Source organism: Carlito syrichta, unplaced genomic scaffold (genome assembly GCF_000164805.1).
Source record: "Carlito syrichta isolate Samal-C Ts95f unplaced genomic scaffold, Tarsius_syrichta-2.0.1 Scaffold309764, whole genome shotgun sequence".
Classification (NCBI taxonomy): Eukaryota; Metazoa; Chordata; class Mammalia; order Primates; family Tarsiidae; genus Carlito; species Carlito syrichta.
In genome coordinates, this window is record NW_007253860.1 from 277,430 (window position 1) to 293,440 (window position 16,011).

Genomic DNA, 16,011 nt, shown 5'->3' on the forward strand with positions numbered 1-16,011 from the left:
CCCGCCTCCGCAGCAGCCCCTGCCGCCAGCGCCGGGTCCACCTCGGAATCCTGGATTTGGACTCGCAACCCCGAGCGGACGCGGGGCAGCAGGGTCCCCAGATTCGAGAGAACACGGGTGACGCCGAGCGAGCTCGGGGAGCCACGGCTCCACTGCGGGGCCGCAAGGGCGCTGACCTGCGGAGACTGCGGCCAGCAGGAAGGTGAGCCCGGGTGGCAGGTGGGTTGGGGGTCTGGGGAACAGTGTGCCTGGGGACAGAGAAATTAAGGCTCGCAAAAGTAGAGGGGCTCTCCAGCCAGGGCTTTTGCAGATCCTAGGGGCCTCCTGGAGCGTACTGAGTATCCCTCCCCAAGGCCAGAGCAGGGGTTCCAGAGGGTTGAGAAACTGGCGATCCTGGCTACCCCCGCAACCCCCGCTCTGACTAGCCATCCTGACACCCCATTACCCTTGCTGTTAAGATCCTCCCCCTGCCCTCACTATGCTACCAAGCTCCTCCTCCAGCTCTGGCTTGTGGGTCCTGATGGCGGGGGGCAGTCCTGATCTGGTGGTGGAGGTCCTCGCAGAATCTGGGCTGCCAGCATTCTGAAGACGATTGCCCATCCCTCTGACTCCAGTGGCATCACGCCAATCCTCTTGGAGTTGGGAGGAGACAAGAGGCTGCCCCGTACCTGCCCTCAGCTCACTCTGTTTCCCCCTAGCCATGAGCATATTTAAGCCTTGGAGGTGGTGGGAAGGCTTGGCTCCCGCTCCCTGATATTACCCCCAAGTTGCAACCAACGTCCCCTGATTTCACCTGCCCCAACCCCACCCTTGCTCTCTCCATCTGGGGGCTTGGCCCTGCCTGCCCCACACCCCCACCCACCGAACTTGGCCGTCTGGCACCCTCTCTCCTCCCATCCCTAGGGGAGCTGGCAGGGACCCAGCATAGCGATGTTGTAATGTCCCTGGCAGTGCCCATGGAGAGGAGCTCCTGGGCCTATTCCCAATCAGTTAACCCAGGCCCTCCACCCGCCAAGGGAATTTAACTCAGGCTGTAGGAGTGCTACTGGTTCTGAGCTGAGAGCTGAGAGGGTACTGTGTGGGGCTGTTTGTAGACCACAGAAGGAGCCAGAGAAATGGAGCATTGGGGGATCGAGACTTGAGGAGTGTTGTTCAGTGGGGCCACTTGGCTTTTCCAAGGCAATGGACTTTTTTTCTCAAAAATTAGGGTGGAGGGAAGGCCTGTGTACCTGCCTAGTGGCCCAGAAAGGAGGACTGCTTTGGAGTCTGTTGGTCCATTCAGGGTGCAAGATGGCTGGCAATGACCCTTGAGTTACCAGAAAGCTGGAGAGCTACAGGCCAGGATGGGTTAAGCATGGGAAAGAAGGTAGGATGCTTCTCTGGGACAACTGTTCTCCCAGCTATCACCATCTCCTGAACCTGGAACCTAGGCCCTGAGTTCCCATGTAGATAGAAGGGGGATGGCAGGATCTGGAGGGTTTTGGAAGCCATGGGTTTCCTTATCTCTCCTCCCCTGTTTGGTTCTCTCTTCTAGCCCAAGTGTTTCTGCAGAAGCACTTCCTGGGGCTGAGAGTGGCTCACAGCCACACTGAGGTTGGAGCAGGGACCCAGGGTGAGGAAGGAGGGCTCATGGGACTGCTCTTGCCAGTACTGATGTTCATGCTCCAGTACACACAAGCATACCTCTCAGCACACACTGCGGCTGCTCCCACCCTCCTAACCTCATACATATTCCCTTACACACTGCACCAGGTGGACGCATCCTCAAGCATCACTGTCACACGTGCTACTCCTGCACTCAGGGGATTTCTCCCACAACCTTGCACTTACTCATCTCTCACACGCATTTGTCTTCTGCCCCAACACCCTCCCTTATACTCTTTTCTAGAGCTATGCATGTCCCTGGTCAGTGCACAGAGTGGCTCATTCTAAGTGGCTGTCTGGCTAGACCCAGACACTGCCTGAATCTTAAAAGCCTCCCCCATCTCTACAGGCTGGGAGTGGGAGGCACATTTGTCTGAGTCACAGTGCTCTGGGGGACATTCTTGGAGGCTGGATGCCTCAAGGGACACAGGATTGTCCTCTGTTAGGGCAGCAGGGGGTAGCAGAACCAGAGGACAGCCACCTCCTCACTGTCTGCCCTGAATGCCTAAATAAAGCCCGATAGGATCGTTCTCGAGGAAGGAGGCCAGAGCACGAAGAGATCTCCAAGGTGGAGATTAAAGGATACAGGCTGTGGCATTAAGCTGAGTAAGGATCATACTGGAATTTCCTGGGCGTTTAACAGCTGCGGGACAGGACAGGCGACAGGGCCTGTGGTGCTGACCCCTCCCACGCTGATCTGGTAGCTCACAGGTGTGAGGACCAGCTCAGCAACCACACCAGACATAAAACCTTGGGACCTTTTGCCCTTGGGACCATCCCTGTCCCTGCTGGACTATGCAGTCTCTTAACCTCACTAAATCGTTCCTGCCTGGGCTCGCTTTATGACCATACCCTCATTATGTGTTCCGAGTGGCCAGGCCCCTCTATCCCTTTGAAGTCCCAGTCCTTTGCCTGACATCATGAAAGGGAAACCTCATCCTATGAGCAAGACTGCTTGAACTTCTTGGGAGAGAACCTTGAGGAATAGCCATGGGTAAAAGTTCTTTTGCTTTTCTTGTTGGCATTATTTTGCTCATTCATTCTCAGCTCCTACTATATTTCCAATTCTACTTTCTTCTTTTTGATGAAAATTTCTGGGTATTTAGAAACCTGAGGTGGGGGGGGAGAAAGAGGGGGTGGAGAATAAAATGTAAATATGTATTTGCTAGGTTTTAAAAATACTTCTATTTTTATTTAGACTTTAATTATGGGATTTAGTTTTAATTTATAAAAATAAAGTATGCTTATTGTAACAAGAATTGAAATGTGTGTAAGACAAAGTTAATCCCCCCACCTACAATCCTTCATTTCTACCTTCCACAGTAACCAATTTTAATGGCCCAATATATATCTTCTGTCATACCTTCCTCCAAGCTTATTTAGCTTACATTGTTAGATTTTTTTAAAAATTCACTTTGTGAATTGAGTTGCATACACGATATTAAGTTAGCTTGCTTCATGAAAGCATATTTAGCATTTAGTTGGAACATAGTTAATTTTTTTAAGTTCTTACATATTTACTAATTTAATTTACTTTTAAATCTTTCATTTTTATAGTAACAGAACTCATAAGCTATGTTTCATAATCTAGGATTCTGCAAATCTTTTATTTTTGCCAGTTTTGGAAAACAAAATACAACCAACCTTGATGCTTAAGAAACTGTCTTATTTTTATAGACCAAAGAAATGTAACAGGCATGTGGATCTAGTGGCTTCACTGTATCAAAAAGATATTAAGTGATATATCCAGAAAAGGAACTGAGAAAAAAAATATGAAGTCTTAGAATGCAATTTTTGTCACACGAAACTTTGTCTAATCAGTCTCATTTTTGGCACTATCATTTTACATCCACATTTCTGCTGCTTCTGGTGTTTTGTAGTTTTGAAACATTATTCACATCTGCAATCTGAATGTCTTCCTGACTGAGATACGTATTCTGCACTTTCATGTGTTAGATTTCTAAATGCTGCTCATTTCTTCTATGAGATAGAAGGTAGAGGAATCTCCAGCAGGCTGGGAGGGAGGGGAGCAAGGGGCCTGGCCTTGAAGAGGCTGCTTCCCTTCTGTGTGGCAGAAAGGACAGTTGGCTGCTCCCAGGATGCTCTCCTGGACCAAATGCAGAAGGTGCTTCATGCCCACAACCATTGAAGGCACTTTTGAACATGGAGTTCTAAGTCCTACTTGCTTACTATTCCAAGCATGTGAAGCAGCCGTGTTCTTGTCACTTATGCTTCTGCCTTTGAAATTTGCTTAAAAAAATCTGCGGTGGTATGAATTCATTGACAGCAATTCCTTCCATATCTTAATAAAGTTTCCTTTTTCCTTTGTATTCTTGCAATAAGGACTTGCCTAGATTTTTTATATATTGAAAAATAAAAGACTTGACTTTTTCTTTCTTGTTTGATAAGCAAGAATGACCTGACTTCCTAGTCTGACTCAGCAACATTTTTTTTTTTCCTGAAGAAACTTGTATATAACCTTCAGTCTTCTGGATCCATATCTAAAAGAGGTCCTCATCCAAATTAGAAATATACTTCTGGGTACTTTAAAATCTTCAACCATTTCTTTTTAACGACTATCTTGTTCTTAGTAAAATTTCAAAAAATTACTGAAGTGGCAATCCACTTGCACTGTCTCCATTTTCTTCTTTTCTTTCTGTCTCTTCTTGGTGACAGAAGCTGAGTGGCTTTAACATGCATGTTTCATAATTGCTTTTGCTCTTTTCTGGATCTTCTGGAGGGAGGCCAACTTCATGTTGTCATTAAGGAGCATGTTGCGGCTATGCAAGCACGCCCTATCACAGCTACAAGCAACTGTGGTACTTGTATTGTGGGTCATCAAAGCAAATGCCTTGCCATTCTTGTCTTCTAGAATGTTCCATATTATGCCGTTGAAATTATCTGCAGCGCATACTTTCTATCTTGTTTGGCCATCTTTCAAAAAAAATTCATTGAGGTGTTTCCAAAATATTTATTATTCCTTCTCCATGATTATTTGTCTAGCCATAAGCTTAGGAAGACATAGTGCTTATTGTTACTTCTTTGTACAAATAACAGAACCTATCCATGTTCTCATTGAAAGAAAGAGGTTATTTTAAAGAATATCTTCTGGGCAAATGGTAAAATAGCCTCTTCATTGTTTAAAAACTTGCTGCTGGCATTTTCTGTTCCTGATAACAGTGTTTCTAAAGATTCTGTGGCTCTGGGCAGAATCTGGTTTACTTCTATTGTGTCAACTATGTCTCCAAATTAAGCCATTGGGAGTTTGGGGGATGTACCTACAACATGAATTACTTCAGGATATTTATTAAACAGCCATCGGTGGCAGTGCCAGGGTTACAAAATTTAAGAGCTGCATATGCTTTCTACTTCATGAAGTCCCTGTTGTTCTCTCGAAACACTTATTCAGTCTGCGAATGACCCTAGTAGCAGTTGAGACAGTATTTGCAAATAACCTCTGTTTCTTAGAGCAATTTGCCATATGGAAATGCTTCTCCCTTGCCTCCATAGGTTGTAAATTGAACTTTCTATTTCATAAACGGGGTTATAGAGGTATGAAAGGTGGGCTTAGGGGTTAGTTGGCAGATGCCCACCATACACCAGCCCATGCTTATGTAGAAATGATCACTCTCCAAGATCACTTCATGGAGAAAACACAGATGCCTTTATCTTCTGGCAGAGCCAGCATTACTAGAAAAAAATAAAAAGATTAGTAGGAATCAAATTATTCCCATATCCATTACAGTGAAATATAGTTTCATAGTTTGATTTCAGTTTCACTGTAGTTTTCAATACCACTATGGATCACAAGGCCACTTATATCCAGGAGAAAACAAGTCACAAATTCCCTTCCAATTGGCTTTTTGCTTTTGTTATCCTATGTCTTTTGAGCAATTCAGGCAACATGCTTCTTATTCTTCTCCTTGACAGAAATAAAGGGATTATACTGTTCTCGTGTGGACAATTCATTGACTTTGAGATTCAGCCATGGGGAGAGCTAGAGCACCACCAATCTCTAGATCAACAGGCAAAGGCGGCACTGGGCTTGTATGTCTTAATTGTAACACTAGAGGCAGCTAGTCCTCTTGATCATTTGCTCACAAAGATAGTGGTGTGCCTTCTGAAGGCCCAGGAAGGTTTTACATAACAGGTAGCTTATTATATAGTCCCAAGAAATCATTTTGAGGGCATGAGCACTATTTTTATTTCTTTTGCTATTTATTATGTACGGTTTTAAACAAAATTTTAGTCAATGATTTAATTGGAAAGATAATACATATGCAAGATTTTAAGAATGCCAAAATTAAAGGGAATACAGTGAATGTCTTTCTTACACTGGGCCCCAGTCCACTTCTTTTGCCTTTTTTCACAGGTTTTCGATGTTCTTCCATAAATACCCTTCCATACATATGTATATGTATATCCTTCTTAACTTGACAAATGGGAGCTTACTTCACACTGTTCTGCAGTGTACCACTTTCACTTGGAAATTATGTTCATACCAGTACATAAACAGTTGCCCATATTCCTTTCTAAGGATATGCCATAATTTTTAACCATCTTCCTATTGATGGAAAGTTAGTTTACAGTCTTTTCCCTTATAAACAATTTGCAATTAATGTCTTTGTTCAAGCATCTGTGCAAACTGATACAAGTATAAAGCACTTGAAGAATGCATTCCTAGATATGAACTTGCTGGAGAGATACCATCCAGTTATCCTCCTGAGAGAATATGCCAATTCGAAATCATAAGCACAGTGTGTATAAGAGAACCCATTTCCCATTCCTTCTCCAACCCAAGGTGTTATCAGTCTTATAGGTAAAAATAGTGTCTTAGTCAGTAGGGGCTGTTATAACAAAGTCCAGTACACCACAGTTTTGGATGCTGGAAGTCGGAGATCAAGGTGCCAGTAAGGTTAGGTCCTGGTGAGAGCCCTCTTCTCACTGGCAGAAAGAGGGTGAGAAGGCCCCTAGGATCTCTTTCATAAAGGCACTAATCTCATTTAAGATGGTTCTACTCTCATGACCTAATTCCATCCCAAAGGTCCCACCTCCTAACACCATCACCTTGGGGGTTAAGATTTCAACATAGAAATAGGGGCACAAACATTCAATCTGTAACAAATGGCATGTCACTGTTGTTTGAATATGCTTTCCTTTAAATGTAAGCCAACAAGAAGCCTCTCTTTGTATGCTAAAGCCTTAGGAAAACATGTGCCCCTCAGGGAAAAGAGGATCTTTGTCCACAAAGTGTTTGCCAGACCTACATAGCTCTGTCCCCTCCCTACACTGTGGCATCTATCAGACAGAATCTCTATGCCTGTGTTCTCCTTTCATTTATCCTCATACCATCCGTCATACCCCACAGCCATCCTGTGGTCCTCCCCCTTCCTTGCTTCACTGCCTCTGTGAAATATCTAGTGTTTCCAGCTCCAATGGGGGGAAGGCAGTATTATGAGGGTGAGGGGGAGAATTCAGTTTTGTGTCCATAGGAATGTTGCATCTCCTAACCCACCTGCCTTTCATGAGAAAACTCGTCTAACTTCCAATACAGGGTGACTGTTGGAGGAGGGGAGGAAAGTAAATGAAAAGAAATAACTGGAATAACTGCTTCCAGGGGGGAAAAAAACCAAAACAACAGGTAAGATTGACCCAGAACTGCCCTGTGCTCCACCTCCGAGAGAGAGCTGTGAGAAATGAATGCACAGAGACAGGGTCACACAGAGAGTTGGGATGGGTGGACCTGCACAGGATCCTCTGAAGTGGTCAAATCTGCACAGACTCAGAGACAGTACCCTGCTGGCTCCTGCCCCTTGGTTAGTGCTGGGGCAACTTGAGAGTCGTGGGAGGAGACACAGGGTCAGGTTTTTGTGCCTGGGCTGCATATGAAGAAATGCACTTTCCTCCCACCTTTCTCTTCTGGTCCCCTATGTCTCCCTAGGAAGCAAGTTTGGCTGCACAGCCCCAGTCTTGCAAAAGCTGCAGCCCCTCCTGGGAGCAAAGTGGTGACTGGGGCAATGGTGGGTGCCCTGAAGATGCCTCATGGCCACTGAGGGGGCTGTCTGGTCAGGGAGCAGAGTGGTGGGCATGTTGTGCAGCCTGTGGGTCCTGTTCCTGGTGTCTTCAGTTCTGGCTCTGGAAGGTAAGAGGAAGAGGAAATGGATAAACTCCCACCTGCCAGTAGAAAGCCAGTGCAGGTGGGAAGAGAAAGATTCAGAAAAGGTGGAAACAAGTGAAGACATCAAGAGAGGGAAAGACATGGGGAGGATAAACCAGGCCTATATCAAGTTTGTCAGAGAAAGGATTCTGATAGACAACCATTGCCCTGCTGACAACGTAAAGGGACCAGAGACAGAGAGGGAAATTATTCTCTTCCCCGTGAGAATGGAGTGGAGGCTAGCAGTGCTGACTGAAGGCTTGACCACTGTGTGCTCCTCTTATCTCTGGACAGAGGTATTGCTGGACACCACTGGAGAGACATCTGAAATTGGCTGGCTCACCTACCCGCCAGGGGGGGTGAGTTCCACTCTTTGATTCTGAATCTGAACCTTTGTCTCTGCCCCTCCCTATTCCCTGCAGCATAGTTCAGGAAGGAAATCCTGGGTAAAGATTGTAGGATCATGGCTGGGCACAGTGATTCATGCCTTTAATCCTAGCACTTTGGGAGCCTGAGATAAGATGATTGCCTGAGTCCAGGGGTTTGAGACCAGCCTGGACAACTTGGTGAGACCTCATCTCTACAATACATTAAGAAAAATTAGCCGGGCATGGTGGCACATGCCTGTAGATCCAGCTACTTGGAAGACTGAGGCAGAAGGATTGTCCAAGCCCAGCAGGTTGAGGCTGCAGTGGCAGTAAGTGTGCCACTGCACTCCAGCCTCGGTGACAGAGTGAGACCCTGACTGAAAAAAAAAAGATTGTGGGATAAGACTCCTTTCTTCCTGAGAGGCAGGATTCCAGGGCATCCTCTCCCTGCTTTGCTTGTCATTCATCTTAAATCTCAATGAAAGAGATCTGTCCCCCTCCCTGTACCCCCTATCCCCAGCCCCTTCCATAACCCTGAGCCCCTAATGCTTCTCTGGCTCTTCCCTGCAGTGGGATGAGGTGAGTGTTCTGGACGACCAGCGACGCCTGACTCGGACCTTTGAGGCATGCCACGTGGCAGGGGTCCCTCTAGGCACGGGACAGGACAACTGGCTGCAGACACACTTTGTGGAGCGACGAGGAGCCCAGAGGGCACACATCCGACTTCACTTCTCAGTACGGGCATGCTCCAGCCTGGGCGTGAGCGGGGGCACCTGCCGGGAGACCTTCACCCTTTACTACCGCCAGGCTGAGGAGCCCGACAGCCCTGACAGCATTTCCACCTGGCACCTCAAACGCTGGACCAAGGTGGACACAATTGCAGCGGACGAAAGTTTCCCCTCTTCCTCCTCCTCCTCCTCTGCCTCCTCCCCCTCCACCACTGCGGTTGCAGCATGGGCTGTGGGAACCCCCAGGGCCGGGCAGCGAGCTGGGTTGCAACTGAACGTCAAAGAGCGGAGCTTTGGGCCTCTCACCCAGCGTGGCTTCTACGTGGCCTTCCAAGACACGGGGGCCTGTCTGGCCCTCGTAGCTGTGAGGATCTTCTCCTATACCTGCCCCACTGTGCTCCGAGCTTTTGCCTCCTTTCCGGAGACACAGGCCAGTGGGGCTGGGGGAGCCTCCCTGGTGGCAGCTGTGGGCACCTGCGTGGCTCATGCAGAGCCAGAGGAGGATGGAGCTGGGGGCCAGGCAGGGAGCAGCCCCCCCAGGCTGCACTGCAACGGGGAGGGCAAGTGGATGGTATCCGTCGGGGGCTGCCGCTGCCAACCTGGACACCAGCCCGCACGAGGGGACAAGGCCTGCCAAGGTGAGAGCCTACCCCCGGTTGCCCTTGCCCAAGCCCTCCCTCCTGCCCCTGACCTTTAGGCTTTACTCTGAACACCCAAACTTCATTTGGTCTGCAAAAGCTGTGGAATAAGCCATCACAGGAAAGGGCCTCTATTTTATCCAGTTTTAGTTCCTAAGGCACACAAGCTTGCTGTCACCCACTCATCTGAAATTTCTGGAACCCTCTGGAGTCTTTCACAGCAATTGCTGAAGTGCCTATGGTTCCAGACCTCAAAAGTGATAGAGACCAAAAGTGATAGAGACTTTTGGGTTGCCTTGGGAAGGGTCCTTTGTCCCGGTTTGCCTTTCCGTCAAGAGGATCTGTCTCAGGGCCAGGTGACCAGGATGCAGGTTGAAGGCAGTGGGCGCCAGCTAAGGAGAAGGCCTGCAGCAGGCCTCCGCAGAAGGAGTTCATGCAACAAGCTGGAAGCACCTACATCTGGTGCTAGGCCTGCCTGTAGCCCCCACTGTACCTCAGGTCCTCTGTTCTTGGAAATGCAGCTCTCTCCAGCAATTGGCAGAAGAAAGTTCTCTGCCTGAGGGAAGAGAGAACAAGGATTAGGTCTCCCAAGGAAAGTAGAACCAGCTCTGGGGAGGAGAAAGCTGTGAGGGCAACCACGTGCAGATGTGTTGGGAGCTTGGCATGGTGGACAAAGTGTGTGTGACACCCCCCCTCCTCTCTGCCTCCTTAGCCTGCCCCAGGGGACTGTATAAGGCCTCGACTGGGAATGCCCCCTGTTTACCCTGCCCCGCCCGCAGCCATGCCCCCAGCCCTGCAGCCCCTGTTTGCCCCTGCCTCGAGGGCTTCTACCGGGCCAGTTCTGACCCACCAGATGCCCCCTGCACTGGTGAGTCCCCTGTACATCCCAGAGATGGAAGAGAACCTGGGAAAGGGGGCAGAGGTGGGGTAACCTTGGACATTGCTGTGGGATCTTTGCATTTGGAGTGACTTCTCCCTCCCTGTCTTTTTTGGCTTCCTCTTCTCCCTGCCCCACCATCCCCTTTCTCCCGACTCATCCTCCTGGGCTCACCTCCTGCCTCTCTCCTCTCTTTCCTGCCTCCTCTCCTCTTCCCCAACCCCCATGCCCTTCTCCTTTCTTTCTTCTTTTTCTGGGACCCCACCCTCCCCTGCCTCCCTCCTTCCTCCATCACCCCCACCCCACGCCTCCCCCCTTCTTGGCCCTTCCCTGCTGCACACCCTCTGACCTCCCCAGGCCCTCCCTCAGCTCCCCGGGAGCTTTGGTTCGAGGTGCAAGGCTCGGCACTCATGCTGCATTGGCGCCTGCCTCAGGAGCTGGGGGGACGAGGGGACCTGCTCTTCAACGTCGTGTGCAAGGAGTGCGGAGGACCCCAGGAACCTAGCAGCAGCAGGCCCACGTGTCGCCGCTGCAGGGATGAGGTCCACTTCGACCCCCGCCAGAGGGGCCTGACTGAGAGCCGAGTGTTAGTGGGGGGCCTCCGAGCACACATACCCTACATCTTGGAGGTGCAGGCTGTCAATGGGGTGTCTGAGCTCAGCCCTGACGCTCCCCAGGCTGCAGCTATCAATGTCAGCACCAGCCACGAAGGTGAGCCCTTTTCCTGGGCCTTGAAGGTGCCTTGTCTCGGCTCCTTGGAGCCCCCTTCCTCACGTCTGCTCTCCAGTCTGCTGGAGCTCCAATCCCTGCCATCCCCCATCTGAATGCTCCTGCTCCCAGGGCCTCCCGTCCCTCTAATACCTCTTCCCTGCCCTCCAGTCCCATCTGCAGTCCCTGTGGTACACCAGGTGAGCCGGGCATCCAACAGCATCACAGTGTCCTGGCCACAGCCAGACCAGACCAACGGGAACATCCTGGACTATCAACTCCGATACTATGACCAGGTAGGCAGGAGGAGTGTGGCACTACAGCAGGGGGCTGGCGATCCCCCAGGGGGCTGGAGGTGAGGTGGGTGGGGCAAGAAGAGGTGCCAAGGGACCTACAGCATAGGAGATGTGTCTGAGAGCCCTGCCAACCAGGTGTAGGTGGCTGGCGGCATTGGGAGTAAGAGCAGGGGTGAGAGGAGCCGGCAGGGAGTGAGTGGTTGTTACCTCCAGGCAGAAGATGAGTCCCACTCCTTCACCCTGACCAGTGAGACAAACACAGCCACCGTGACGCAGCTGAGTCCTGGCCACATCTACGGCTTCCAGGTGCGGGCGCGGACTGCCGCCGGCCATGGCCCCTATGGGGGCAAGGTATATTTCCAGACACTGCCTCAAGGTGAGGAGTCCTGGATGGGCAGAGGGAGGCCAGAGGGAGTAGTGTGGAGAGGCCTAGGGAATCCCTTGAAGCTTGACCCAGTGTCCTCCAGACCAGAGGCTCTGTGGGAGAGGAAAGTGACTGAGCAGCTGACCTTAGAGGCTATGGTGGGGGAAGGTGGGGGTGTGTATGCGTGTGGTGTGTGCCTGCATGTATGGGGATTGTGGGGCATGTGTGTTTGTTGTGTGTGCATGTAAGTGGAAGTGGGGGGTTGTTATATGGGAGGGGTGTTGTATATGCATGTGTGTGGAGGTGTATGCATGTTGTGTAGATGTGGGGGGGTGTGTTTTGTGTGCAGGTGTGTGGGTGTGGGGGTGTTTGAGAAGTATGGATATATGTTGTATGTGCATATGTGTGGATGGGGTTTGTGGGGGTATATATATATATTGTATGTGGTGTGGATGTGGGGGGTCGTGGGTATGCGGTATTATGTGTGCATGTGTGTGGGTGTGGGAGGCTGTGGGAGTGTGAATATGTGTTGTATGGGTGGGGGAGTTTGGAGGGTGTGTTTGCATGTTGTGGGTATGTGTGTGTTGTAGGCATGTTTGTGGATATGGGGGGTTTTATGTTGTGATTGCATGTGTTATATGTGCTTGTGTGTGGATATGGGGGTTGTGGAGGTTGAAGAAGTATGCATGTATGTTGTGTATTTTATGTGCATGTGTGTATGTGAGGGGTTGTGGGTTTGTTAGTATTGTGTGAATGTGTGTGGGTGTGGGAAGGAAATGTGTATGTGGGTACCTTGGCCTGTGGGCATTGTGCATGTACGCGTGGAGGCCTGGCCCACCTGTGACTCTAATGACTGGTCTCTTAGGGGAACTGTCTTCCCAGCTTCCAGAGAGACTCTCCTTGGTGATCGGCTCCATTCTGGGGGCCTTGGCTTTCCTCCTACTGGCAGCCATCACCGTGCTGGCTATTGTCTTCCAGCGGTGAGCCCCCACCCCCTGCCCAGCCCTGCCAGCGTCACTCGCTCTGCAGCACAATTCCAAGACCTACCATGTTCTGGCAGCCCTGAGCTAGAAACTTCCCACCAGTGCTCCTTCCGCAACCCAACCTGTGTCCTGTGCCCCATAGGGGGGTGGGAGGGAGGGCCAGGCCTGTATCCCCTCCCTCTGCAGATCAGCTGGAGAGCAGCCTGTGAGGGCGGGAGGGGCAACCACAGGGTGGAAATGGGAGTGTTATTCCAGGTTTGGTTTGTCTTTCAGGAAGCGGCGTGGGACAGGCTACATGGAGCAGCTGCAGCAGTACAGCAGCCCAGGTGGGGGTGTGGAGAGGGAATGGACTGGGACTAGGGGAACACGGGGAGAGAGCTGGGGCTCAGGGCCAGGTGCATGCAAGGGGAAGCTAGGTGCCATGAGTTTGAGAAGCTCCTTGGCACCATCTTCCAGCAGTGAGAAGGCGTGTCTGCACCACACCCTCATAACATACCCCACACCCCTTCAGGGCTCGGGGTGAAGTATTACATCGACCCCTCCACATATGAGGACCCCTGCCAGGCCATCCGAGAACTTGCCCGGGAGGTGGATCCTGCATATATCAAGATCGAGGAGGTCATTGGGACAGGTACTACAGGGGCAAAGTGGGGATGAGAGGGACTGGGCTCCCTTGTGGTCCTCCCCCGGTCAGAGGACAGTGTGAGACCTCAGGCCTCCCTGGACCTCCATCCACACGCTACATCTCTGTTCTCCCAGGCTCCTTTGGAGAAGTGCGCCGGGGCCGCCTGCAGCCCCGGGGACGGCGGGAGCAGGCTGTGGCCATACAGGCCCTGTGGGCTGGGGGAGCTGAGAACCTACAGATGACCTTCCTGGGCCGGGCTGCGGTGCTGGGCCAGTTCCAGCACCCCAACATCCTGAGGCTGGAGGGTGTCGTCACCAAGAGCCGACCCCTCATGGTGCTGACGGAGCTTATGGAGCTTGGCCCCCTGGACAGCTTCCTTAGGGTCAGTTCAGCTCAAGTGAAGGTGGAGGGTCCTTGCGTCCAGGAGAGCTTGCAGTTCTTAGCTCTTCCAGGAGACAGGGCCTTATGTTTTTGCTTCTTTCTGCCCTGCCTTCCATGGTCTCCATCCTTCCTTCCCAGGCCATTTTCTGACTCCCAAATCCACATCCCATCAACCCACCCACCCTCTCATGTCGAGGTCTGCTGTACAGTGTGAGGTCTCCTCCCTGTCACTGACCTCTGCCTCCTGCCCCTGCCCCTCAGCAGCGTGAGGGCCAGTTCAGCAGCCTGCAGCTGGTGGCCATGCAGCGAGGAGTGGCGGCCGCCATGCAGTACCTGTCCAGCTTCGCCTTTGTACACCGCTCGCTCTCTGCCCACAGTGTGCTGGTGAACAGCCACCTGGTGTGCAAGGTGGCCCGTCTTGGCCACAGCCCTCAGGTGAGAGCATGGTTCTGGGGGCTTAGCACTCTCAGCAGGTGCTGGAGGATGAGCTGGAATCTGGGGTGGGTACCTCTGGTGGGATGTCATGGTGCCTGATGGGATGGAGGCTCACCTGTAGGATGGGGAGATTAAAGCCTGGGCAGGGTGAAGGAGGGGCTGAAGGATTTGAGGGACCCAGGCAGAGCGGGGTGGTAGGGGACTGGGAAGAGCAGGAGACTGGCTGGAATCTAGAACTACCTCCTACCCTTCCCCCATTGTGGTGATTACACAGACTCAATCAGCACAGCTGGGTGTGGATTCTAAACGCTGGACTCAGGCGCTGTGACCTTTGGGTAAATTTAGGTTTTCTAAGCCTTAGCTTCTGCATCTGTGAAATGGACATACTGCAATGTCATCCACTCTACAGGGCTGTAGGATTAAATGAGATGCTCGATGTAAAACCCTTGATGCATCTGCGTGCATAGTTGTTGCTCAATAAACACAATTATGGCCATGATTGTAACTATTGTTGCTTTTGAATTCACCCCCTCAGAGCCCAAGTTGTTTGCTTCGCTGGGCAGCCCCAGAGGTCATTGCACACGGAAAGCACACGACATCCAGTGACGTCTGGAGCTTTGGGATACTCATGTGGGAAGTGATGAGTTACGGAGAACGGCCCTACTGGGACATGAGTGAGCAGGAGGTGAGCACTGATCTAGACATTGCCGATTCCCCACCCTGATCTCTCCTAGGCTGGAACATTCTAAGACCTGCATCCTATAATCCAATCACATGCTAAGATCTCCTGGCTCTTGGATTCCACATCTTTGAGATCTTTCTCCACTCCAATCTCATACTCCGTTGGAGCCTAGCAATATACTCCCCTCCACCAGCAACAGCTTCCCATTATCGTAGTTTTCCTCTGACCTGCAGGTACTGAATGCAATCGAACAGGAGTTCCGGCTGCCCCCACCTCCAGGCTGTCCTTCTGGACTACATCTGCTTATGTTGGACACTTGGCAGAAAGACCGTGCCCGGCGGCCTCACTTTGACCAGCTGGTGGCTGCATTTGACAAGATGATCCGCAAGCCAGACACCCTGCAGGCTGGCGGGGACCCTGGTGACAGGTCTGGAGCTTGGGGCTGGAGCCCGGGAAAGCCAGGGAGGGTAGATGCAAACCAAAAAGAAAACTGAGAAGGGCTAAAACAAAGAAGAGACCTTGACCTGCTTGCCCCTCCCCCCAGACCTTCCCAGGCCCTTCTGAACCCTGTGGCCCTGGACTTTCCTTGTCTCGACTCACCCCAGGCCTGGCTTTCGGCCATTGGACTGGAGTGCTACCAGGACAACTTCTCCAAGTTTGGCCTCTGCACCTTCAGTGACGTGGCTCAGCTCAGCCTGGAGTAAGCAGGGGGAGGCGAGGTGGGGACGGATGCCCTGGGCTCCCGGCGAGGGGTCAAATTGGGATCTCAGAGAAGCTGGTCCAGATCTGATCCCCTCCCTCCCCACCAGAGACCTGCCTGTCCTGGGCATCACCCTGGCTGGCCATCAGAAGAAACTGCTGCACAACATCCAGCTCCTGCAGCAGCACCTGAGGCAGCAGGGCTCGGTGGAGGTCTGAGGCTGGGGCAGGAAGCCATGAATTGACGATACCCATGACACGGGTCCAAGAAGGACCATTTGTGACTCGAGCCAGACTCCATCTTAGCCTCCGTGAGAGACGCCCACACCGAACCCAGCCCTCCTCTGGAAGGACACTGCTTTCCCCAGTCCTCCCAGGCTCCCCACATTAAAGGGAAAGAAGGGAATTTGCAAGTTCAGTGTGGTG

The 16,011-nt window shown here is 51.4% G+C and overlaps 1 protein-coding gene across 1 annotated transcript; it reads left to right on the forward strand.

Annotated features, from left to right (window-relative positions):
- Positions 1 to 150: 150 nt before the first annotated feature.
- EPHB6 (EPH receptor B6) lies at positions 151 to 16,003 on the forward strand. Its single transcript, XM_008067749.1, has 17 exons — positions 151 to 202; positions 7,586 to 7,786; positions 8,096 to 8,160; positions 8,740 to 9,535; positions 10,248 to 10,403; positions 10,770 to 11,123; positions 11,292 to 11,416; positions 11,630 to 11,792; positions 12,646 to 12,760; positions 13,037 to 13,089; positions 13,275 to 13,394; positions 13,523 to 13,770; positions 14,031 to 14,204; positions 14,740 to 14,889; positions 15,120 to 15,313; positions 15,431 to 15,586; positions 15,696 to 16,003. The coding sequence occupies exons 2-17, from the start codon at positions 7,687 to 7,689 to the stop codon at positions 15,802 to 15,804; spliced, it is 3,078 nt and encodes a 1,025-aa protein (XP_008065940.1). The 5' UTR covers positions 151 to 202; positions 7,586 to 7,686; the 3' UTR covers positions 15,805 to 16,003.
- Positions 16,004 to 16,011: the final 8 nt, after the last annotated feature.

Coding starts and splice junctions, on each gene's coding strand:
- EPHB6 (XM_008067749.1), top strand. CDS start 7,687: ATGGCCACTGAGGGGGCTGTCTGGTCAGGGAGCAGAGTGGTGGGCATG. Junction 7,787..8,095: donor TTCAGTTCTGGCTCTGGAAG/GTAAGAGGAAGA, acceptor ATCTCTGGACAG/AGGTATTGCTGGACACCACT. Junction 10,404..10,769: donor ACCAGATGCCCCCTGCACTG/GTGAGTCCCCTG, acceptor TGACCTCCCCAG/GCCCTCCCTCAGCTCCCCGG.